At 34.4% G+C, this 24,982-nt stretch overlaps 1 protein-coding gene across 1 annotated transcript in view; it reads left to right on the top strand.

Annotated features, from left to right (window-relative positions):
* The window catches only part of RASA1 (RAS p21 protein activator 1), a 106,161-nt gene that overhangs the window by 56,718 nt on the left and 24,461 nt on the right, over nt 1-24,982 (top strand). The window contains exons 6-11 of the mRNA XM_032404035.1: nt 2,983-3,014; nt 5,944-5,996; nt 8,346-8,496; nt 12,936-13,014; nt 19,307-19,427; nt 20,675-20,831. Of these exons, the coding sequence (XP_032259926.1) occupies nt 2,983-3,014; nt 5,944-5,996; nt 8,346-8,496; nt 12,936-13,014; nt 19,307-19,427; nt 20,675-20,831 (593 nt within the window). The remainder of the gene's footprint in view (nt 1-2,982; nt 3,015-5,943; nt 5,997-8,345; nt 8,497-12,935; nt 13,015-19,306; nt 19,428-20,674; nt 20,832-24,982) is intronic.

The following is a 24,982-nucleotide window of genomic DNA, read 5'->3' as shown; positions in this document are numbered from 1 at the left end:
TTACTGTAGTAGATGTTATTTATTTGTAAAGAGCATAACTAAGCTAGCATGTTTGATTCTTTAACTATTGATTTTCTGAAAGTTTATTTTTCCAGAAAGTTTTCATGAGTTCCTAAGAACTAAAAAAAATTAACATTTGTGCTTATTTGTATCTCTTTTTGTCTTCTTAGTGGTTTTCCTCATAAATGAGGCTATGAAAAAATGATCATGGAATCTGAATCAAATAGGGTTGCACATGTTTGCTTTCAGAATCTTTATCTCCCAAATATATGTACAATTTTCTAGTAACCTTGGAAAAACATAGTTATATTACACATATATTATCACATTTCTGCATTTCCAGTATTCCCATTTTCGTTGTCGCTACACAATGCAGTCATCAGTCGTCTTGTCACACAGTATAGATAATTGTGCGGTTTTTTGATAGCAGGGCCGCATTCAAGCAGCATTTGCATTTCAGAGATAATACTCAGTATCACTGAATCTTATCAAACATATTACAGTTTTGGAGTTCATCTTTCCCCTTTGGATTTGGATTTGTTTTGTGATGGAATGGTTTCCTTTTATCTTTCACAACCCTCAGAGCTACTGTTTTTAAATTATGTCACGAACTTGGTAATATTCTGAAACCTGTGCTTTGATTATTTTCCGGGAAGATAGCAGTGGGGAATATTTTTCTTTGTTATTAATTCTCTTGATTAATAGATCTTGATATGTAGAAGTAAAACATACTGAGGAAAAGTGGAGGGCTGTTCAGGAAATGGTATGATACATTGTATACACATAGTTACTTAGTGGAAGAGCTGGGATTAGAACTCCTAATTCCTAGATTAGTGTTTGGTATTTTACAGTAGGGAGAGATGTTTATTTCATATAGGCCAGAAGTGTTCAAACTGAAGAATCTTACTGTGTTGGTTTTACTACAGTAAAACTTTTTTATGTTGGATTTTTTTTCCTCCCCGCTATAACCCCCTGCCCCCGTTTTTCTGATTATTTAAAGGATTTAGAGTATAGTTTAACCTTTCTCCAGCTCTTGAGATTCTGGGTCAAATTTAATAAGATAAACTTCAAGAAGAAAAGTGAAAGTTATCCAATGAGTACAGGGGGGGAAAAAGCCCAATTTAACATAAGGACACATGACCTAACATCAATAAAGGGAAAAAAAATAAAAGAACAAGTTAACAAGTCAGTATGAACTGAACAATGTGATGTGGCTGCTAAAAAGGAATATAGTAATACTTTCAATTAATAGTGTAATAGTTCCAAGTTAGAATTAATAAACAATTTTTACTCTAATACTTAAGTTTTCATACTGATCTTCTTTGGAGCCTAGTGATTCCTTGTAGCTTGAAAAGCCATTTGGAGATTGTCTAGATTTCAGACATTAGGTTGGTGGTTGGATTTAAGGATTTTCCCACTCTGAAATTCTAATTACTGTTCTCCAAGTACATTTATACTTTTATGCCTTAAATCTAGAATGTAAGCTCTGTGAGGATTTTTGTCTCTGATTCAGTGATGTATCCCCATAGCATAGAATAGTGTCTGACATTAGTAAGCATTCAGCAAATGTTTGTTGAATGAATTTCTTTATGCCTACACTTTCCTGACACTCCTGCCCTGCTAGACTACTACCATGTAAAATTTAATTCATCTTTATCAATTCAGCTCAGATGCTGTCCCTGTTTTCACAGAGGATTTATGGCTTTCTTAGGCTAAATTGTTTCCTCTTGTGTTTCTATAGCACCTTGTTAATTCTGTATTTTATTACATTGTATAAAATTAGTTTATGGTGTAAACCTGTTCTGTAGAGATTAGCTCTTTTTGGGCAATGATGCATTTTGTTTTTGTGTAAATTTTTTTTTTTTTTTTAGCATACTGCTTTGTTTTATAGTAGACATTCAGTGGGTGTTTGATTTTAGTTTGGTTAGGTATTTGATGAGTAAGGAACAAATTGAGAGAGGTAAATCCATGTATAGATAGACCATTTTTCTTCATTATTCAGTGAAAACCTGGTGCCAGGTACCCAGTTTTGCTGGGCACTAGGAGTACAGTTCAATAAATATTCAGTGAAAATTTTATGCCCAGCATTGTGCTAGTGGTTATGGTGGTGGTTGGGTGTTAACAAAGAAAAGTTAAGATCTTAAGGTGCTTACGGCCACTATTAAGGAATGAATAACACCGGTGTGTCTTAAATAATAGGCATGCCAAATAGAGTAAGGTAAAGTTCAAAAGATGATAAAAGAAGGATGTCTTTTCTATTCAAAGTAGAATTTTGTATTTATGTTTTAGGGACTCAGTATTTTACTGAGGACTGGTATTTGAAGAAGATCCTGTCTGGATAGTTTAGGTTTAACAAACAGGTAGGAAGCAGTGAGTGGAAAGGACATTCTGAGTTAAAAAGAACAAGGCAGTGGTGTTGAGAATATAGATAAGCAAACTGGTAGTTATGTGGGTATATTGTATAGATACCTAAAGAGAATTGGTAGTACTAGATAGGAAATGTAGACTTGAGTGATATGAAAAAGGATTTAGATTTTATCAAAGGAGGAATTTGTAGGGAGCAGAGAGGTATTATAAAGGTTTGGTTTTTAAATTTTGTTTCTTTTTGTTTTGTTTGGTGTTTCTTAGCGCAGGAGAAAGTTGCAGTTGAAAATGATGAGTCCAGATTGGAATGGTGAAGTGATGGGGTGGGACAGGGCACAGAGGTAATTAAACTCACTGGGCTGTGGTAATAGTTTGAGAAAAGGGAGGAAAAGGGCCTGAATTACAGTAATCACAACAAGAGGAGAAGAGTAGTAACAGTAAGGGAGAGAGTTTTAGAAAGACGTTTCTTGAACTGATACATCTTTTCTTGTATATGCATAAGTAAATATGAGGGACAGGGCAGAGATGTGTTTGAAGATATGATTTTTATTAATTTTAATAAAAATAGATTAGTAGTTAAAATTATATAAAATACTGTCTTAATGTCTTACCCTTTAGGGCCGGGAAGAAGATCCACATGAAGGCAAAATGTGAGTTTGTGTTAATTACTAAAAGGAAAAAGAAAATACGTTATAAACCTACAAATTGGAAAACTTAGGCCAAAATTTATTTTAAAAGAAAACTGCTACTTTTGGGGCTGTCCTAAGAATTGTTTTTATTTGCTCAGGAACTGATATTGTTAATATTTTCTTTAGGATCTATTGATAGTCTTATTTTTAAATAATGAAGGTGTCTTTTATTTATATGCAACTCTTCTATCACTAAACTAAAGGCTTTTCTGTGAACATTAATAACATTATGAATGTCATGATTCCTCATATTTTTTTTTACTTTCTTACTGATACATTTATAGCATTTCTTGTTTTTGTAACCACATCTTTTAGATATGTTGTGTTTCAGTTTTTTTGTTTGGTGTGTGTGTGTATGTGTGAGAGAGAGAGAGAGAGACAACTTTTCTCCAACATCAGGGTTCTTTTTTTTTTTTTTTAAAGATTTTATTTATTCATTTGACAGAGAGAGAGAGAGAGCATAAGCAGGAGGAGCAGCAGACAGAGGGAAAGGGAGAAGCTGTAGGGCTGGATCCCAGGACCCTGGGATCATGACCTGAGCTGAAGGCAGACGCTTAACCAACTGAGCCACCCACGCGCCCCAACAGGGTTCTTTACCATATTTACAAGATTCTGCAAGGCCCTTCTTTTTGTAATCTTTTCAGGCTGATTTTAAGTATCTTGTAAGGGCTAATTCAAAGACCAGGTATTACTATATGTTTTATTTGCCACAGTCTTCTCATATTTCAGAAATGTTAGCTGTTAGCAATAATCTCCTATGGGAAATTTACTCTAATTTCGTTTTTGTCCTTGGAGATCTTTTTTAGTGTCCTGCTCACCCCTCATTTGTTTGTTTGTTTTTTTTAAATTTGTTCATTTGAGAGAGAGAGCACAAGCAGTGGGGAGAGGCAGAGGGAGAGAGAAAGGGAGAAGCAGATTCTCTGCTGAGCAGGGAGCCCGATGCGGGGCTTGATCCCAGGACCCTGAGATCATGACCTGAGCCGAAGGCAGACGCTTAACGACTGAGCCACCCAGGCCCCCCCCCCCCATTTATTTGTATATGAATTTTCTTCTGAAGATGTTAACTCTCAATCCCAATTCTATTTTACTCATGATTTTAATAGAAACTCTTCATCTTTTGATCTCTTTTCACTGGAACATTTTTTTCTTACCATCCTGTCAGAATTTACGAATGGACGCAACTTGCCTCTCAAGTGGTTGCTTATTCTGTTTTCTAACCATTAGAACACAAAAACGTGAAGCTGAATACTCTCAGTAAACCTCGTTTAGTTCCCCACCCTTCCTTAGGTGGAACATATGAGATGTTTTCTGGGTTCATTTTCCTTATTGTTCTATGTAGCTGTGTAACTGTAAAATAGGCTCCATGAGTGAGGCCGTACCTTGTTGATTGTATTAGTGTGAAGTCTTCCCACTACCTATATCAGATTACAAATTCTAAATAAGGTGTGCCCTTGAAAAGAATATGTGTTCATTGTTTTGGGGTGCAGTGTTCTGTATATATATCTGTTCCATCTAGTGTAATGTGTCATTCAAAACCACTTTTTCCTTGTTGGATTTTTTTTGTCTGGATGATCCATCCATTGATGTAAGTGGGATGTTTGTCTCCTACTGTTACTGTATTCCTGTCAATTTCTTCCTTTATGTCTGTTAATAGCTGCTCTGTGTATTTAGGTGCTCCCATGTTGGGTGCATAGATATTTGTAATTGTTATATCCTCTTGTTGGATTGTTCCTTTTATCATTTTATAATGTCCTTCTTTTCTCTTGTCACAGTCTTTGTTTTTAAAGCCTATTTTGTCTGATATAAGTACTGCTACCCCAGCTTTCTTTTCACTTCCGTTTGCCTGGTAAATGTTTCTTCGTCCCTTCACTTTGAGTCCGCATGTGTCTTTAAGTCTGAAGTGAGTCTCTTGTAGGCGGTGTATGGATGGGTCTTGCTTTTTTTTTTTTGTTTTAGTCTTGTAGTACTTTTACTTTCCAAGTTGTTTTTAAGCCACTATTAAAACTAATAGAGTAGATCCCAAGAATTTGTGGCAAAGTGATGGAGGGATGATCTGGAGTTGTCAGGCTGGTATTAAGAGGTGTTAATCAGCAAGATAGATAATTGTCCTTCAGGTAAATGAGAGGAGATTTTAAGAAATTTAATTACTAATAGTTTTTAAAATCAGGTCATTTTATTCTAAGGTAAAATTTAAATACTTTATTAAATGCAGTGGATCTTGACTATAATGCCATTTATAATAATTTCTAAATGCTTATTTTAAGTATACAGAAACTAAAATACTCTAGCCATCTAATTTGTTATGGCATTAGCTCAAATAGAATTAGGAATGCTGAGTCCTTTTATTTCAGTCCTTGATGCTGATACCTACTCTGTCACCACTCAGTCTTACTTTCTGACTTTAAGGAAAGTATTAATCAGCCATTCCATTTTCTTTCAAGAGAGAATTTACCTCCTATTATAGGGAAAGTTCATTTTGAGAGTAATGTGAGGAAAATTCATTTACTTTTTTTTTCTGGATAATTCTGTAGTGGGCTCTACCTGTACTACCCTTCCCTCCTAATACAAAGAAAAGAGAACACTAGCTATGGTGTAAACATGTAACAGCTTCTCATTATCAGAATTAAAATCATTACTGTCTTTGTATTGTTAATTAATATGGAAGTTATAGTTCATATCAGTCCCTTATTTTTCTATATTTTGTTGAAATTATGTATGTTTAGAAAGTACAATAACATAAATGTAAAAGGGATGAGATAATTTGATCAGTTGTATTTGCTTTTATTTCATTATATCAGCTTGAATTAAACTTGTGCTGGTTGTTTAGTTTTGATTGTATAACAGCAAAAAGGACTTCAGATTTACATATTTAATTTGTTCTCTTTTTAAGATGGTTCCATGGGAAAATTTCCAAACAAGAAGCTTATAATTTACTAATGACAGGTACTTGTATATTCATTCTTTATTTAAAAACAGACCATTTATCATCCATTTTGCCTTTAGCACTCATTTGATATTTAAACATACTGTAAATTCTTGCATACCACAGAGAAACTGCTATATTTGTTATCTGGTGTTTTTTAGTTGAACACATACATGCAGTATAAAATTCAGTGAAGTGTGTTTCTTTCTGTCCCAGTTCTGTTCTCTTCCCTGCAAGCAGCACCAGATTTGAGTTTTTTTCCTGTATTTTTATAAGTTTTCAGTGTCTGTGTATATCTCCCTTCCTTGCCCCTAAACATACCCCTACACACGCACACTCATAGGAACATGCAACATACTTTTTTCATGTTAGGATATATTTTGGGAGATCATTCTATATCTGCTTATATAAGTTTTCATTCTTTTGAATGACCATAAGCTTCTGTTATATAAAAGCCGTAATTTATTATCGATATTTAGAATAATATTGTGTAGTTTTTATTTTTTTGCTGTTCGGATGCAGGAAATGTTCTAGCATTTATCTTTGTGCAGTTGTGAAATTATAGAATTGGGCCTTATTTAAAATATATTCTTTTTTTTTTTTTTTTTTTAAGATTTTATTTATTTATTTGAGAGAGAATGAGATAGAGACAGAGAGAGCATGAGAGGGGGGAGCATCAGAGGGAGAAGCAGACTTCCTGCTGAGCAGGGAGCCCGATGTGGGACTCGATCCCGGGACTCCAGGATCATGACCTGAGCTGAAGGCAGTCGCTTAACCAACTGAGCCACCCAGGCGCCCATTTTAACATTTCTTAAAAGTTTTTATAGAGATACGCAAAGTAAAAATTGATTTGTATTGTGGATTTATTATTTAAACTAAAAACCATCCTGTCATCATTTATCCTAACATTTAAGACAGAAATAATTTAACTAAGAATCTTTTTCGTAAACCATACATAATAAGGATTTGACACAAGTTTAAGCCATAATCTGTAATGTAGAAATCTTAGTTCTTTAAAAACAACCAGTGTTTGATAGTTTTTGTATATGGTGAGTAAATTACTGATTATTAAAGATGTTTTCTGAATTACTGTTTTGAACTGTAGGCATTGGAGTTTAATGTAATAAATACTTGGCTCTTTTGAAAGATTTAAGGGAGTTTTAGAAGTGTTCAATTTTATTGTGAGGATGTAGACTAAGTAGGTTAAAAATAAGGAACATCATGATGCAAATGGTAGTAATAGAGACCAGATGCTCAACCAAGATGACATGCTATCAGCTTTGAGGGTGGGACCAAAATATTTATTTTAGTGAATTTACTGAATTTTGAAAAGAAGTTTATATTTTTGAACTTGGACCACCAAATACTTGAGGCACTCATTCTTGTTTAATGCATTTCAAGTTGAAAGGGGCTAAACTTAATTTCTCTATGTTACTTTTTATTTTCTTTGGGTCATGTGCTCTTTGAAGAATCTGGTGATTTTCTCCCCTGAAAAGCACACATAAGCACTTGCATGCACAGTTTTGCATGAATTCCTATTCTTTGTATTAAACATGAAATTACTTGTTAGTAAGTGCTTTGGCTAGATGATTGGAACTCGTAGTAATTTACATAAAAATTGCATCTGATATTCTAAGTGTTCAGTGTGTTTTCCTAAAAGCAGTCAAGTTCTGATCTTTTCTATGTCATTAGGACTTAAGGAAGAGGAAAAACAAACCATTTTGGTGTTAAGAGTCACTGCCAATTGAAGATATCAAAAAGCCTTCTCTAAAATTAGTGTGAAAACATTTAATATATGATAATTTGTTTCTATATGACTTTCCAGGTACTTACCTATTAAATGAAAGGTGGTGTACATGTATTGATTTTGATAAGGTACACACATATTTCATTTTTGAATCTACCTTTGTAAGCATTGGTACTCTTTTATTACAGTTATTACTTTTTAATGTTTAATCAGAAGCATTGATTAAATGTAGAGTATGCCTAAACAAAATTTACTTTAACTTTTTTCAACTCTTCTTATTAAGAGGATTTACAAATAGAATGTACCCATTTTAGCCAGTGTCCTCTATACCTGTGGTTAGGTTATTCTTCCGAAGTCATGACAGGTAGAGACATTATTAACCAGAAATCACTGCTGCAGACTTATTTTTATGTAATACACACATGCAACATCATGAATGGTTGTGACTCATAAACTAGAAAGCATAAAGATGTATTAAAATTGTTTTTATTATAAGACAAGTTCCTGGTGAAAATTTACATATGTTTATGACTTTTAAATGTACTTTATAATTAGGTTACTTAACACTATTTCTTTTTTATTTGATAATTAGGAAATAAAACTAACAGCTTAATTTTTACAGTTGGCCAAGTATGCAGTTTTCTTGTGAGGCCCTCAGATAATACTCCTGGTGACTATTCACTTTACTTTCGGACCAACGAAAATATTCAGCGATTTAAAATATGTCCAACACCAAACAATCAGTTTATGATGGGAGGCCGATATTATAACAGGTGAGTTGTGAGAAATTTTAGTTACCTTTTACTTTTGGCAAAAATAGCTGAAATTTCAATAACGTACATCAGATTCAAAATTGTATAAAAGTGCCTGACTCTTTAGAATTTAAAATTATAAGGCCTTTAATATAATTTAGTAGTAGTCATGTCCAAGGATTCTTCAGATAGTGTCAAACATGAATATAAGTTAATAACTTATAATTTGTTTTCTACCAAGATAATTTATATGTTTGTTGATTATATGCAGACTGTTTATAGCAAATTTGCTAAGTCTTTAACTATAGGATAGCAAAACATTTGTTTTAAGAAAAAGAAAATATGTTATTTTATTAGTGAGACATTTTATTTTATTTTTTTTTCAAGATTTTATTTATTTATTTGACAGAGAGTACAAGCAGGGAGAGCAGTAGGCAGAGGGAGAGTGGGGAGCCGATGCAGGGCTCAATCCCAGGACCCTGGGATCATGACCTGAGTCAAAGCCAGATGCTTAACCTCCTGAGGCACCCAGGCACCCCAAGACATTTTAATAGGAAGAAGAAGTTCTTAAAGAGTAAACAGAGACTTATTACAAATGTTACCCATGTAACTGGGTTGTTCTCAAGTTGATATTTCTTATTTGTAATTATTGGTTCCTACTTCTCATTTTAAAAATTATAGTAAACTTGTTGCTTATCCCAAAGCTCAAAATGAACTTAGTCACTGGAGCAGAAAAATAAGCTAATAGAGAAACCATATGATAGAATCTCAGCTTTTTTTTTTTCTTCCTGTATATTAGAAAGAAATCTTTCATTTTTTCCCCCAAATGTAAAGAATTTCCCATACTAGATAACTCTAGAGTGGCATTGTCTTCCTCTTTTGGAGGCTTTCATAAACTAAAATGATGGCATTTGCTTAATTTAATCCCTTAAATACCACAGCAGTATTTGCCATCCCGTTTAGAATTTCTCTTAATTCCAGCTTGACTTTTGAGGGTATAGAGGTCCAGCAATCGGTTTACCTTAGAAAATGAAACAAAAAAACCAAGTTGTAATTGCTTGCCAGAAGGCCCATGAACAGTTATGAGACATCAAGTGGAAGATACGAGTCTAGACATTTGGATCCTTTTGCACATGTCATACAGAAAAGCTGCGTGAGTGGTTTCTACATTAATAGCCCAATCTAGACATCCTCACTGAAAATCTAGCTAGCTGCAATTTGAGCTCTTTATGAAGGTAAATTACTTTTTCCCATTTTCCAGTTTTCTAGGGACTTGGAATATATAAAACTGTAAATTGAAAACATATATTCTTAACTGAATTGATAAATGTCTATCTGGAAACTTTTAAAGATAAAATAATTTACATAGATTTATTTTCGGGGAAGTTTGTTTACTGACTTAAACTTCCTTATGATACACATTCTGCAAGATGAAAATTCTTCCTACAAAATGGAAGCAGTCTGTAAAATATATAAAGGTTGACTTTTTTATTGATAAAGACCAGAATGAAGCAGGAAGAAAGAAGTATTTGAAGTATATTTCTTTCTAAATTATTGCAAAATTATTAGTCTGCTTATAAAATGAAGACTTAAAAATTTTTAAATGCATGTTAATTTAATGGGCTGTGATCATTCCCCCCAATTTTTTTCTTTTTTTAAAAAAGACATTTATTTATTTTAGAGAGCAAGTGTGAGCTGGGGGAGGGGCAGAGGGAGAGAATCTTTCAAGCAGACTCCCCACCGAGCGTGATGCCCAATGTGGGGCTTGATCTCACGACCCATGAGATCATAATCTGAGCTGAAACCAAGAGTCTGATGCTTAACCAACTGAGTCACCCAGGTGCTCCCCCACCCACAATTTTTTTTTTTTTTATAGATAAGTTCATTTGATAAAGTTCAGGAGTATTGTTGTTTCTAGTATTAATGTTAAAAATTTTTTTCAAAGAAAGCTAGAATTATGTAAATCTGATGCCTGGAAAAAGGCAGTTTTACAGTTGTTTGGAAATATATATTTCAGCATGGAAATATATTCCATTACAGCATTAGTGTCAATAATAAAGTAAATCTTAGAAGATAAACCTTTGTGGGGTGTTTGGCTGACTCAGTTAAGAAGAGCATGCGACTCTTTGTCTCAGGGTTGTGAGTTCAAGCCTCACATTGGGTGTAGAGATTACTAAGAAAAAATAAATGAACTTAAAAACATACACCTTTGTGATTAACACTTACTGTTTAGATATGTAAGTGTTAAGTTGGATTATTCAATAAATCTATGTAACAGAGCCACACTGTACTGTCTTTTCTCCGCATTAATTCTACATTAGTCTTTTGGTAAAAAGAGGTAGTACTTAAGTGTGTTTCATTTAGAAATTGCTTTGTTGAGACATAACTTTAACATTCCTATATTAAAACTTTTAGAAAAGCAGGAGAAGCATTTAACGGCAAGTATAATTCAGCAAACATTTATTAACTAACTTACTTTTTGAAATATATTGTACAGACCCCATGCATATAAAATTAAAGAAAAGATATATGAGGTACAAGTCTATGAGAACAGATGGTTGGCTGACTGATGAGTTCAGGGCTGTACACATAGATACAGGAGACTCAGTGGAAAGAGAGCAGTTGAGGTAGTGATGAGAAGGGAGAGGGAGGAAGGATTTTGGTCAGACCTTGAAGATTACTAACATTTATCTAGGAGCTTGAACGTTTAAGGAGAGACATGGTTTTATTTATTAAGTATATTACTAAAATGAAAGTATCGGATATAGTATCTCTAGAAACTCACGTTTATTTCACAGATGTATAGTGGACATGTTTTAGTTTTCTGAGATGTAAATCTATCTGGTTTTGTATTTAAAACTTTCATGGAATGCCTAGGAAATTCTGGGTTGTTGTATCTCCCTTGACTGTTTCTTTAGGTATATCCGGGTAGAATATGAACTAAAGTAATTTTTTTAAAAAAACATCTTGAAAGTCCAGCTCATTGGTAAAAATATATCTGATTGGTTGTCACATACTTTTAAATTTGCTCTTGGGCAGTCTGAACTGTATTCCACAACAGTATCTTATTCTTTCAGCTCATGGACAAGAATTATATTGTAATGCTGAGATGCTCCACTGGATCAGTTGCATTTTACAGTTACTGAGTCAGAAACCTTTGATATTTATTGTTTTTTATAGATTTAATGCTTTTTGCTTTGAAACACATAGTTATCTCTGTGGTGGTATCTGTCTTCAAATGTCTTCTTTTCCGATTTTCTTTTTTCTTTTAACATTTTTGGATTTATATGTGGTATTACATTTTTCCTTTAAACACTTACAACCCTCCTTGTCTTTTTTAATGTGAATACCTTTTTACTTGTCTCATTTTGCGCCCCTCCCCCTTGTGTGAAATGCTGCCTCTGGTATTTAGTTCATATCCATTCATACTTTTTTTCATTTATCTTTTCAAGTCTTCTGTTTTGCTATTTTTAACATTATATTTGCTTTAAATTAATTTTGTAGTATAGCAAAGACATTTTATCTTTGGAGACATATATATGTATGTATATGTGTGTATCTTTGGAGAGAGGGGTGTGCGTGTGTGTATATACACATATGTATCTCTAAAGAATAAAACATATATTTCAGTTCCATCAATAGAAGAACTGTGGAAAAAATCAAGTGGAAGGTTAAACAAGATCTGTTTTGAGAAATGTTTCCTATCTGTCCCTAAAATAGCCATTCCTCCGGTATATTAAAGGGAAGTTTAAAAGTCTAGGATTTAAATATTCAGGACAATAAAATGGCCTACCGATTATACAGAAACACTTTTATATTGGAAAACTCATTATGCCATGCCAAAATACATGTTAAAATATATAATGTCATTTTAATTTCATTTTAGTAAAATTTCCCAGATAGTAAGACTATTTTATAGCATTATTTATCAAATTCATCAATAAGCTTTCCCTGGGGTAGCGATAATCCTACATGTAAAATTAGCTCCTGGTCTTCTGTTTGTTTCTGCTTTTACTTGCTGTTAATGTGTTTTATTATCTAACTTCATCTGATTGTTTGAAAGCAGAATGTGTGTTTTGATGATAAAAATTCTTAAAATCTACCTGAACTTGCTATATAAATGCCATTTCTCTATCAGTTCTTTCTCAATTCCTCAGAAACACTCTTTAAAAAAAAAAAAAAAGGTAGACTTTTATTCTTTCCTTACTTATACTAACTCTTTGAGTATGTGTATGCAAAATTGGGATCTCTGACTCTGGTATTCTGACCTGTAAATGAATTCTTGCTTTTCTAAAATAATGTGACTATTATAATCATATATATTGATGTATTTGGGTTATATGCTTTTGAAAACACTTGCAAATACATAATCCTTGCTAACAGGGTCTTTGTGTATTTTCAAGATCTGCATTTTTTTATAAGACAAATTATGTCAATGTTAGTAATTTTTATTTTAACAGCATTGGGGACATCATAGATCACTATCGAAAAGAACAGATTGTTGAAGGGTATTATCTTAAGGAACCTGTACCAATGCAGGTCAGTGTTGTTTTTCTTTTTGCAGTAATAAGCATTTTATTTTAAAATGCATTTTTGGTGGTATGTTTTATGCACACATTCATGCATTTAAAATTGGATAAAATTTAAAACTGCCGTTATTCAGATTCTTTTAGAAAGTAAATTGTAAGAGAAACACTTAGTTTTTATTTATGTTGATTCTAGCCTTTGTGGCTTTTTGAGAATAGAAGCAGTGGTGGGACAGAAGCCATGTTATATTGGGTCAAGGAATGAGCTTGTTGGAGGCAAAAGTGGAGACAGCAAGAATAAATCACAGCTGGGCTTACATAGGTGAGCTTGGTAAATAAAATAAAAATGAAATCTAAAAGAAGATATAGGGCTAAGAGGGGTTTAAACTTTTTCACTGTTTATTTGGCTATAGGTTTATGGTGAGAGAGTTTTGTGTGTGTCTGTATACTCTGCATAAAGCCACCAGTAGTGAGGAGAGTGACAGTGGTGGCTGAGATGGGGTAGTGGCAGTAGCTGGTGTACAGGTCCTAGGGAAGGCAAGAGTGGCTAAAATCCACAGTATAAGAGGAGAGATTGGTCTTGAACAAGAGGGCCTGTTGAATATTAGCTGCTTAATGTATAGGGTATTGCTTAGTTTGTGTATTTCGTATACTTTCTGAAGAGTGGTGGGCAAAGTTTGTAGCAGAGGTTAGGCAACAGGTATTTCAAAAGAGTGATTAAGAATTTTCTATGTGGAAAATGGAGGTATTGATACTCCAGGGACATAAAGAAGGGTTTTTGGGTGCCCATCCAAACTTCCACAGTGACTGGTTAAGTCTCTCTTCCACAGATTTTCATCCTCCTAACAAGTTAGTTTCAGATGGTTGTACCTGCTATTCATTGCAGTTGCTGAGGTGGGGGATCATTATTCTGATGCTTAATATCAATTCAAGAATCATCATCATCTTGTCACACTTAATATAGCTTCATTTCCTCACACTTTTCTGGTGGAACGTGTGGTCCACGAGAGCAGGGGTGTTGTGTTGTGTTCTCAGTGCCTAGAGTAGCATCAGTGTTACTGAATGAACGACCGCTCTCCAGTAGGAAGCACCTACTTCACCCCCTCTGTGTTATCACTAATGTGTCTTAATCTCATTGTGCATGTTGCTATCTCCATGTCCATCCCTTCCTCTAGTCCTGTCTAAGCACTGCTAGTGTAAGATACATCTCAAGTTTCACTTTCTCCTTGACACCTTCCTGATAACCGTAGTCAGCCCTGATGTCCCGCTTTTGTTGGCACTTCTGGCAGACACTGTTCACTATTCTACCCCATAGTAAAACGAACTTTTTTTTTTTAAAGATTTTATTTATTAAATTTGACGGGGGTGGGGGAGGGAGAACACAAGCCGGGGGAGCGGTAGCCAGAGGGAGAGGGAGAAACAGACTCCCCGTTGAGCAGGGAGCCCGATATGAGGCTCGATCCCAGGACCCCGAGATCATGACCTGAGCCGAAGGCAGGCGCTTAACGACTGCGCCACCTAGGCGCCCTGCCTCCCTTTTTTTTTTCTTTTAATCACATAGTTTGGTACATGTTTTCTAGAAGCACTGCTCAGGGTCTTTTTATTAGGGGCCAGAGGTGCCTTTACCTCCAGATTCTGCCACTGTGTCCCACCGCTATATCCTGAATTCTAATTCACATTGACTATTAGAGTTAATGATGGTTTTGTTTCAGAAGTCTACAGATTTTATTTGTCTACAAGTTAAGCCATACATCTTGAAATTGTGCTTAGAATTTTTTAAATTTTTTTAGAAAAATTTACTTTTTAGAATAAAAACTCTTTAGCACAATAACTATTATTTTACATTAAAACTTTCGTACTTAAGTTATAAGGTTGTTTTAAGAATTACTTCAAATATATAATCTGCCGCACTCCCATGTTGCGGTTTCATAATTCAACAAACCCCAAATCGTTGTCATTTGCAAAAGTGCCAATTAATGCTTTGAATATTTCAGAAATAACTGATGCCAGTTACAAAGCAATTTGATTACTCCATAAAAACCATTAAATGCTATTTGACGTCTGTTAATTAGGACCTGGAGTAAAAAAGTAGGTTATTGTAGAAGTTTGGGAATCATAATACTTACCTATCCTTCCCAGCAGGATTCTATTACAGAACAGAAAGTGTAATAATAACCTTTTATTAATGGAAAAACTGATTAGCTCACTCCCCCTGAGGTGCATACCCCCATTCAGAGTAAGATCCTGGAATGGAAAGAGCAGTCCTAGGTAGCTCTGCTTACTTTGTGGAGCTAACACTTCTGGAGACAGACGTTAGAAGAGAAGGAGCCTTTTGAAACAATGCAGCCCACAATAAAATAGGCAACACTTTTTAAGCACTGTGTTTTAGACACAGTTCTTACTAGTTTATTTAATTTTCCACAACTTGATGAGGTCGCTGCTATACGATAGGGAAATTGAGATTGGAGAGGGTAATGACTTAGGGCATTGAGTCATCCTTGACTCTTCTTTCTCTCCTATGCTTTGTATCCATACTGTCAGGAACATCATGCTGACTGCCTTCCAAATAAATGTACCACATGACCACTGTTAGACTCTGACTTTGGTCTCCCTGTTTCCACCTTTGCCCTTTAACACTGCACAACAGTCAGAGGGATCCGTTTAAAATGTGAGTCAGATCATTTCACTCCTGTCTTTAATACTTGCACCTGTTCTACATTTCCTTCAGAGTGAAAGCCAAAGTCCTTACAATGGCCTTTCAGACCATAGATCTCATCTCTTTGGTCCTCTGAACTCGTCTCTTTCTACCATCCTTCTCTCTCACTTGTCTCCACTCATACTGGCTTCTCTGCTGTTTTTTAAAATATGCCAGTCTCTCTCCTACTTTAGGATCTTTGCTTTAGCTATTGACTCTGCCCAAAATGGTTTTTTTCTCAAATAGCCACATGTCCCATTATCTTCTTTTGCTCAAAAATTAGCTGCACAATGAGATTGACCCGTACACCTTATTTAATACTGCTACTTGCCCTACCCTGTAAAACACTTACCATTTCTTAACATACAGTATGATTTATGTATTATGTTTATTATCCTTCCCTCATTAGAATGTAAGTTCTTTGAGGATAAGGATCTTGGATTTGTTCACTGATGTATCTCAAGAACTAGAACAGACCCTGGCACTCAACAAACATTTATTGAATTAAATGTACAGGAACATTTAAGACTTCTCCAGAACTGTGTAGAGAGTAGGCCCTAAAGCCTTCCCTTTGTCATCCAGTGATTACTGGAGTTTGGAAAGTTAAGTTCCGTCCTTGGCCATAGTGTCTTCTAATACGTTGGAATCCCTTGGAAGTTGTAGATAAGTATATCAGCCCCTACCCTAATATAATTTAGAAAAGAGTTATGGAGATCATCCTGAAATTAGATATTTAAATCCAAATAATAGTGTAGTTATGTCTTAAAGTACAAACTACAAATATGCCCCATTCTGTAGCCAATACTAAATATTATCATTATTATTATTATTTTTAAAGATTTTATTTATTTATTTGAGAGCGAGAGAGAGTGAGAGAGAGCATGAGCTGGGGGAAGGCAGATGGAAAGGGAGAGGCAGACTCCCCGCTGAGCAGGGAGCCCAATGTGGGGCTCCATCCCAGGACCCTGGGATTATGACCTGAGCTGAAGGCAGACGCTTAACTGACCGAGCTACCCAGGTGCCCCTAAATATTATCATTTTTGAAATAAAAGACTGATAAGTACAAATCTATATAACCAGGAGAGTAGTCATCACTATTTATCATCTGGGTCCAGTGTATCCTTTTAAATTTTTTATTTTTAAGTCATTTTATGAATAATTCTTAGAAGTAGGAATAAAGGTATAGTCCAGAAAAGGTTATTAGAAAATTTAATAAGAATTTAAACATAGCAAACTGAAATGTTTTTCCATATTTCCTTGGTTATAAAGGCTTGAAATAAGCAGTTGTTAATCCACTGTCATGCATGGACCTGGAACATAATCCATCTTGTAAATCCTAATTCCAGATTTCAGATACATCTCTAATTAATTCTTGCTGTATAATTACTCTGGTTATTCTTCCCACACTTTCACTGTCAGAATCCAGTACTGATTCCAGATGTAAATATCTCTCTACTGGGTTTTAGTTTATAATTCTCGCTTTTAGTTCATGTACTTGAATTATCAAATGGAATAATTTTGAAAACTTGGATGGCTTATAATTTTGTTGGGAGAGTACAGTCTTCTTTGCTCCATAAGGGTAAAATATTTTTCTGTTTAGATTTTTAAACATCAGTTACAGTGATAAATATGGTGAATTTTAAAATTTCTACATTATGTTTCCTTCTACAACCTTTGGATACAAAGTACCTTTTGTCCACTTATAAATCATATTAAGTAAATCTTGGGTGCACAAACATAAAAATTTAAAGAACCCTTATTTCTTTTTAGCAAAACAGGAACAGTCTAGATTCTTGTCACAAAATACTGCGTGATTGCATCCTTGCTATTAAATGACTGACTAGATAGAAACACCATACGTATTCCCTCCCCTCCACTGCCTAGAAATCCACGTTTACTTAGTGTTTCTTGAGTTTGAGAAAGTTTAAGGATACTGTCATCTGAAGAATTGTAGTCTGAAATTTTTGCTTATCAAAAATCATTTTTATTATCACAGTAGATCACAAAGTGCTGCTGCCTCTTTGCATTCATCTTTTGATTCTTTTAATAATTGTCAAACGTCTTCCTATGTCAGTTTTTTTCTCTTTGCTATTAGCAGAAAATCAAGAGTTCTGGGCTGTGTTCAATGAAAGCTAGTAAAAAGATAACCTAGATGGGCTTTTATACTTTTCTGAAAGATGCTGCAATACTTGGCAACACAGTTAAAAAAAAAAAGGTGATGCAATAGAGAGGGTTTATTTCACTCTTGCATCATCCTGTAAGCTAACGGTTGACAAACTTCTGTAAAGGCCCAGATGATAAATATTTTAGGTTTTGCAGGCCTTCAGTCTCTGTCTCAGCTGCTGAACTCTGCCTCTGTAGGGAGAAAGCAACCACAGACAAAACATAAAGGAATGAGTGTGGGTGTGTTCTGATAAAACTTTATGTCCAACACCAGGCAGTAGGCTGGGTTTGGCGCCCGCGCCATGGTTTGCCAACCCCTGCTCTTTAGCATACTTGAGAAGTAATTGTTGAATAATGATGAAATGATTCCTAGGATGATGAAATAGCAGAATGTTTCAAGATAGAGGAAAAATACGATTTATGAAAATCTCATATCTGAGATTTATAAAAGGATCAGATGAACCCTGAGGTCTCTAAGAAAACAGTCATAAAATATTCATCCTAGCAAATAGTAAGAACTGCTCAAAAGAGAAACTAAAACTGAAATTGAAACCAGTAGATCCCAATGCTAATACTGATGACTGATTTATTTTGGAAAGATCATTATAAAGACACTCTTCTCTTTATATTCTTCCTGACATCAGAATTCTTTTTGTTACTTGGGAGGATTTAGCAGTTAAGACACATGCATCCATTCCTAAAAGTCAGAGTTATGTAAAACCATGCAATAAAAATCACAACGTTATGGGAAGGGGTACAACACTCAAGAACCTCATCAGTAACACATAAAGATAAGAACCTAATAAAATGACGCATAGTTTTTATATGTGCTAAATGGTTAAGAAATATTTAACTACTACAATAAATATGGCACTTTACCTTGAAAAAGACCTGAAGTTTACTTGTCAAAGAGGCTGTCAGGGTTGTGATTATTGTAAAGTGGTAGAAGGATTATTTGAAATCAGATGGTGTTCTAACACCAGGTGTGGATGGATGGGTGAGGCATATAACGCTTGGTGAATTGAGAGGGTTGTCAGGTATTGGAGGTGTGTTTTGTATATTCCCATGCATCTCCTCTATCAGCTGGGTGCAGTTTTCTGCATTTATCTCGTGCTTCTCACAGACATAACTGTGCATAAGCAAACAGGAATTGGTTTTATGCTTAAATTGGTTCCCAATTTATCAGTTCTGTTGGGACAAATTCATGTTGTCAGTGTTATTTGCTATAACACAACAAGGCAACGTAACAAAACTGTATTTTTGAGACTTTCTTTGGAAAGCAAAGGATCTCTTAATATATGTTACATTATTTAGAATTTAGCCTTAAAAACGTTATTTAAATGTTCTAGACACACACACAACCTGGCTATTAATTAGTAATTTAGTAGATTTTATTTAATTTCCATCAAGAATTCATGACGTAATTTTAATATTTTTAAAAATTCAGGATCAAGAACAAGTACTCAATGATACAGTGGATGGCAAGGAAATCTATAATACAATTCGTCGAAAAACAAAGGATGCCTTTTATAAAAATATTGTTAAAAAAGGTTATCTTCTAAAAAAGGGTAAGTATTAACTTTAAAGATTCAATTTCAGTATTTTCCGTTAATATTTAGTAGAAACATTGTAAATATTGGGCACAAATCGTCCCATTGATGTGTTTAATAAGTTGTTTGGTATGAATTATTAATAATTGACCCTTGTTTAAAGCTTTTATATTTAAGCATCCTTCAAAATCTAGTCTAGGATAAAGAAGGTGTAGTATATATATATATACAATGGAATAATACTCAGCCATCAAAAAATTGAAATCTTGCCATTTGCAACGACGTGGTTGGAGCCTAGAGGGTATTATGCCAAGCGAAATTAAGTCAATTAGAGAAAAATAATTACCATATGATCTCACTCATATGTGGAATTTAAGAAACAAAACAGAGGATCATAGGGGAAGGGAGGGAAAAATAAAACAAGATGAAATCAGAGATGGAGACAAACCATAAGAGACTGTTAATCATAGAAAACAAACAGGGTTGCTGGAGGGGAGGGAGGTGGGGGGATGGAGTAACTGGGAGATGGATATTGAGGAGGTCACGTGATGTAATGAGCACTGGGTATTATATAAGATTGATGAGTCAATGACCTCTGCCTCTGAAACTAATAATATATGTTAATGAATTGAGTTTAAATTAAAAAAAATCTAGAGTCTAGGTATATTAAGTCCACATTTTCAAGCAGAGTTTCATGAAACAAGCTTACATATTTCCAAGTATGTCTTTCATTCTTGAGATCAGTTCCAGTGCAGGGTATTTGGTTCTTTGCCCCCTCTCTACCTCATACTTCATTATTATTTTTCTTTTTAAAGAGAGACTTCTAATGACACTTGTCACATTCATTGTTTTGATATTTCTGTTTTATAGATTTGCCTCAATTTAACATTAAGAAATGTTAGGGGGCTGGTTGTTAGGGTGTGGGGTGGAAGAGTAGTTTCTTGTGATTAAAAAAGAATTACTCCTAAGCAAGAATTTTAAAGATTTTATCTTTGTGAAACTTTAAAAGATATAGTTATGGTACCGTTGTCATTTATTTTGTGATTCATTAAAACAAGCAGTATAACAAAAGGCGTTTTTCTACAGATAAATTTAATAGGCATTTTCTCATTTTGTAAGGATTGGTATGTTACTGAAGCTTTGGAATAAAAATGGAATATGCTTTTCATTTTCAGCAACAATAATTTTTATGATTTTAATATATATATATGACTTCATAGTTTATTATTTGGCTAAGGGAAAGCACTTTTTTTTTTTTTTAACAGGCAAAGGAAAACGGTGGAAAAACTTATATTTTATCTTAGAGGGCAGTGATGCCCAACTTATTTATTTTGAAAGTGAAAAACGAGCTACCAAACCAAAAGGATTAATAGATCTCAGTGTATGTTCTGTCTATGTTGTTCATGATAGTCTCTTTGGCAGGTAAGAAATTGGTTTCCTATTTCTTTTTGGAATTGTTTTAATAATAAAATAGTGTGGATATGTTCAGATCATTTTTCAAAGCATAGCCAATGGATTTTGAGAGTCCTAAAATAATCTGAAAATGTCAGATTTACTTTCTAGGGTAATTTGTTTTCCTTATTTATTTTTGGCTAACTGGTGCATGAAATTCCACTTTTATATTATATAGAAATCTTTGGAATGACATTTCCTGTAGTAAAACATGACCTGTATATAGCTTGTTTCCTCCCTCCCTTACCACCAGTCTTTTGAGTGACTGACTTTGAGTCTTGTCCTTTTTCCCATTTTATCACATTCTCTCTTAACTCATTGCATCTGATAGTACTGAGTACACTCAGTTGTATTATTAACTTGATAGGCAGGTTCCTAAAAAAAAATTTGACAGTAAGAATCCTAATATAAAAATAATTGCTTCAGTAGGGAAAAGGGGAGTATTTCAGATTTGGAGTCGAAACATTTTTTCTTACATTAATTTCAAAGTTTTTCAAAAAATAAATATAAATGTATAAGCTAAAGGTGAATCCTGATCATCACAAGGCACATCCAACTCTTGATTACTTTTGATTTTTTGATCAGGAACAGTGGCCTTTTCTTTACCTTTTACCATCAGTATTATTAATAATCCATTCTAGAGTCCTTATAGATAAACTTACCATTTTTATTACATATTGGTATTAATAAAACACAAGGCAATTAAAAACAAATGTTTTACAACTGTTTTTTGCTGCAGGATGGCATTTCTACTAAGCAAGTCTAGCTTTATCCTGTTTAAGTTCAGGAATCTTCAACACAAATAGCTGTAGAACATACAAAACCTTGTCATTTCTTTTCTCCAGACTGTGTTTAGGACATCACATTGGTGTTATTTGTAATTTTAAAGTCAGTTTTTTTAAATGGTCAAGGTTTGAGAAATGCTGAATTGAACACATAGTTTCTCCTTAAAGTTGGGCTTTTTGAAATCTCTGCCAGTGTTTATATTCTGAATCACTAAGAGGGAATTATAATATGAAGTATTTCATGAATCCTTTGACCTTGATAACCCCCCCCTTTTTTTTCAAACACTTCCTAATATCTCATAAAAAGAGCTGTTCCAAAAAACAAGCAAAAATTTTTTGGGTAAGATAGGATTTCCTAAATTTTGTTTTTCCTTCCTTAACAATATGAGAATCTTGACCTTCGGGTGTGGTTAGATCAGGCCTCTGGCTGCTTTTCTTTTCATCTTTCTCCTCTGCCTGCCTTTGTGTGTACTCAATTATTCCTCACAAAACGGCTTCCTTCATGGTAGCAAAGTGGCATAAGTACCCAGGGAAGGAAAAACTAAGCATTCCCTCCAGTAATGATTGAAAATCCTGAGAAAGCACTATTGAGCCACCTGTCAATCGGTGTGTAGTCGTGGCTTCCCTGAAGTAGCAAAGGAGTGGGATTACCTTCATAAATGGAGGCCATTGGGTGCCCAAGCCCTGTTGCTGAAGATGATACCACCGAAATAGTGAGGCTGCTTTGTATTCTCTGTGGGAGAGGGAAATGGATGTTGGGGAGACAACCACACTATTCACCACCAAACATGGTTTATTTGTGCTTTGAATAGCTGCAAGGGGGGAGAGATTTTGGGGACAAGCTTATTGAAATAAGTAATATGAAATAGGTGGTTCTTAAGCTGAGTCTTGGAAGATGGGTATAAATTCATTTAGATAATTAGATCAGAGCTTTCCCAACCCATGTGCCATGAATAGGTTATGGGTGTCCCTTGAGATATTGGTGGTTATAAAAATGTTACTGTAATAAAAATATTAAATGTTTTAAATTTCAATATTTCATTATTGTAAAATAATTAAGGGAGGTCTTCAAAAAATGTAACTTCAGATTTTTTTAGATATTTAGATTTTTTTTCATTGTTACTTCTTTGATTGGCTTTAATATATAGATAGTTATTTTCCCACCATCAAGGGCAATTTGGTGATTAAAGCTGGAAAGTCATTAAAGTTACAAGATAAAAACGGTAGCCTTAATTTAAAAATTCAACCTATTAATTAGGCCACTTAAGAAATGTATTGGGAGGGGCGCCTGAGTGGCTCAGTTGGTTAAGCGACTGCCTTCAGCTCAGGTCATGATCCTGGAGTCCTGGGATCGAGTCCCACATCGGGCTTCCTGCTCAGCAGGGAGACTGCTTCTCCCTCTGACCCTCTGACCCTCCTCCCTCTCATGCTGTCTGTCTCTCATTCTCTCTCTCTCAAATAAAATCTTTAAAAAAAAAAAAAATGTATGGGATAACTAAACCTGTAAATCTTCTCTTTGTCAGCCTAAATATTTTGCATATAAGTTGAGTAAATCAGTGGGGCCAGGCACATTGTGTTGCACCATACCACTAAAGAACTGTAAGTTTTAAATAAAAGTCCCTCCGCCCCTGTAGGTTCCCCTCCCAGTCCCCTCCTTTCCATAGATCTGTTCCTACAGTATCAGATTATACTTGGGAAGCTTGTTAGGAGATCTTGGAATTAATAGCTAAAGCTAAAGCCAAAATGCTTCACACGGAGTTGGAGAATTTGCTTGTTGAGTCAGTCTACATGGAAATTGCCAATTGTATGTTTGAAGCCAAAGAAATAGAAGAGATACTATTTTCAAGTAGTATTAGATTGTGTTCAGATAGTATTATCAGTAAATGCATTGGTGAATCAAATGATAGACTGTATACAGATCCAGAGATTACATTTTTCACTGTACACTGATGAATCTACAAACATTAGAGAAATACTTGAGAGTAAATTGTTGGTCATTCAAGGAAGTACCAAAAGAAGTTATTAAAGATAAAGTATTCAAAACAGTAAATGAATGCTTTGAAACAAAGAAGATACTGTAGAAATAGTATTTAAGTTTATGATCAATGATGAAGCTTCATGATAGGAACATTTAAAGGTTTTACATCAAAAATTCATTCTGGAAAATAAGCAATACAGAGAGATTCTTACATGTAAAAGTCTGTTTGTAGACCACAATTCCACATGAAATATAAAATGGAGTCTAATGCAAGCTGCTTCAGTTGCACGTTGTCAGTTTTATGGGAGGAAATGGGATCAGAATACCACTGTACTGTTTGATACCAGAGTCTGTAAGCTCTCCAAAAGAAGAGTTTTGCTGAAGTTTATGATCTACAAGAAAAAAACTTGGCAAATGATTTGCACTTCACAGATTAGTTGAAGAATGGGTAAACTTCCTCAGAATTAGAAGTACAACACAAAAATATATTAATATGTCCTGATAGCTTATAGATTCAAAGCATAAATTCAACTTTGGAAAAATGAGGTTAAAAATGATTCCGTAGTGATACTTAAAATTTGAATAACAAGAATTTTAAAAGAGTTATTAAGACTAATAAAAGTACATCTGTGTAAATTTGGGTGGGGGGGAAAAGCTGTAACATTATTTTTGACATACTTTCTATGAACAGGCACTAGTGGACCGAAAAACCAGTTTACAGTATCAAAATATCAAGAAGAAAGGTCAATGTTACACTTGCCAATTAAAGAAAATGACTGCTAGAGTTAAAGATCAGGTCTTTTAATGCAGTTTAAAGAGACTGAATTATTCCTGTATGGTTAAGATCAAGAAAGGAGTTTCAGGAAGCGGAAAAGTGGTAAATATACATTTACCATCTGCTACAGGATCGCAGCTTGCTTCTTGTGCAGTTTCTTGTTGAAGGTGGCTTTTAAGAATCTGATATTGTATTTAATGATACCAAGTCTGAACCTGGTATGAAAAACTTATGTTCACGGGAACTAAGGGACAAGTCTTTTATTTTAAAGAACTGAGTTTTTTCCAAAGTATGACAGTTTACCATCATCAACTATATTTTTGAGGGCCTTACTCTGCAAGAGTTGGGAAGTACCAAGAAAGAGCAGATCCCAAGAAAAACACAGTCAGCAAAGTATATTTCAAGGAAATGAACAGACCCCTCTACTGGGTAGTAGGACTAATGAAAAATAGGTTGACATCAAATTATATATCATAGAATGCAAATATCATAGTATGAAAGGGGAAATTGTGGATGAATGCAGTTATCTTTTTCTTTGAAATATATGGCTGGCGCTGAACATTTCTTGCTTTGTGTATGCATA

This window comes from Phoca vitulina, unplaced genomic scaffold (genome assembly GCF_004348235.1).
Source record: "Phoca vitulina isolate PV1807 unplaced genomic scaffold, GSC_HSeal_1.0 scaffold6, whole genome shotgun sequence".
NCBI classification, from domain to species: domain Eukaryota; kingdom Metazoa; phylum Chordata; class Mammalia; order Carnivora; family Phocidae; genus Phoca; species Phoca vitulina.
Note: the sequence above shows the minus strand (reverse complement) of the source record. Positions and strands in the feature narration are given on the sequence as shown.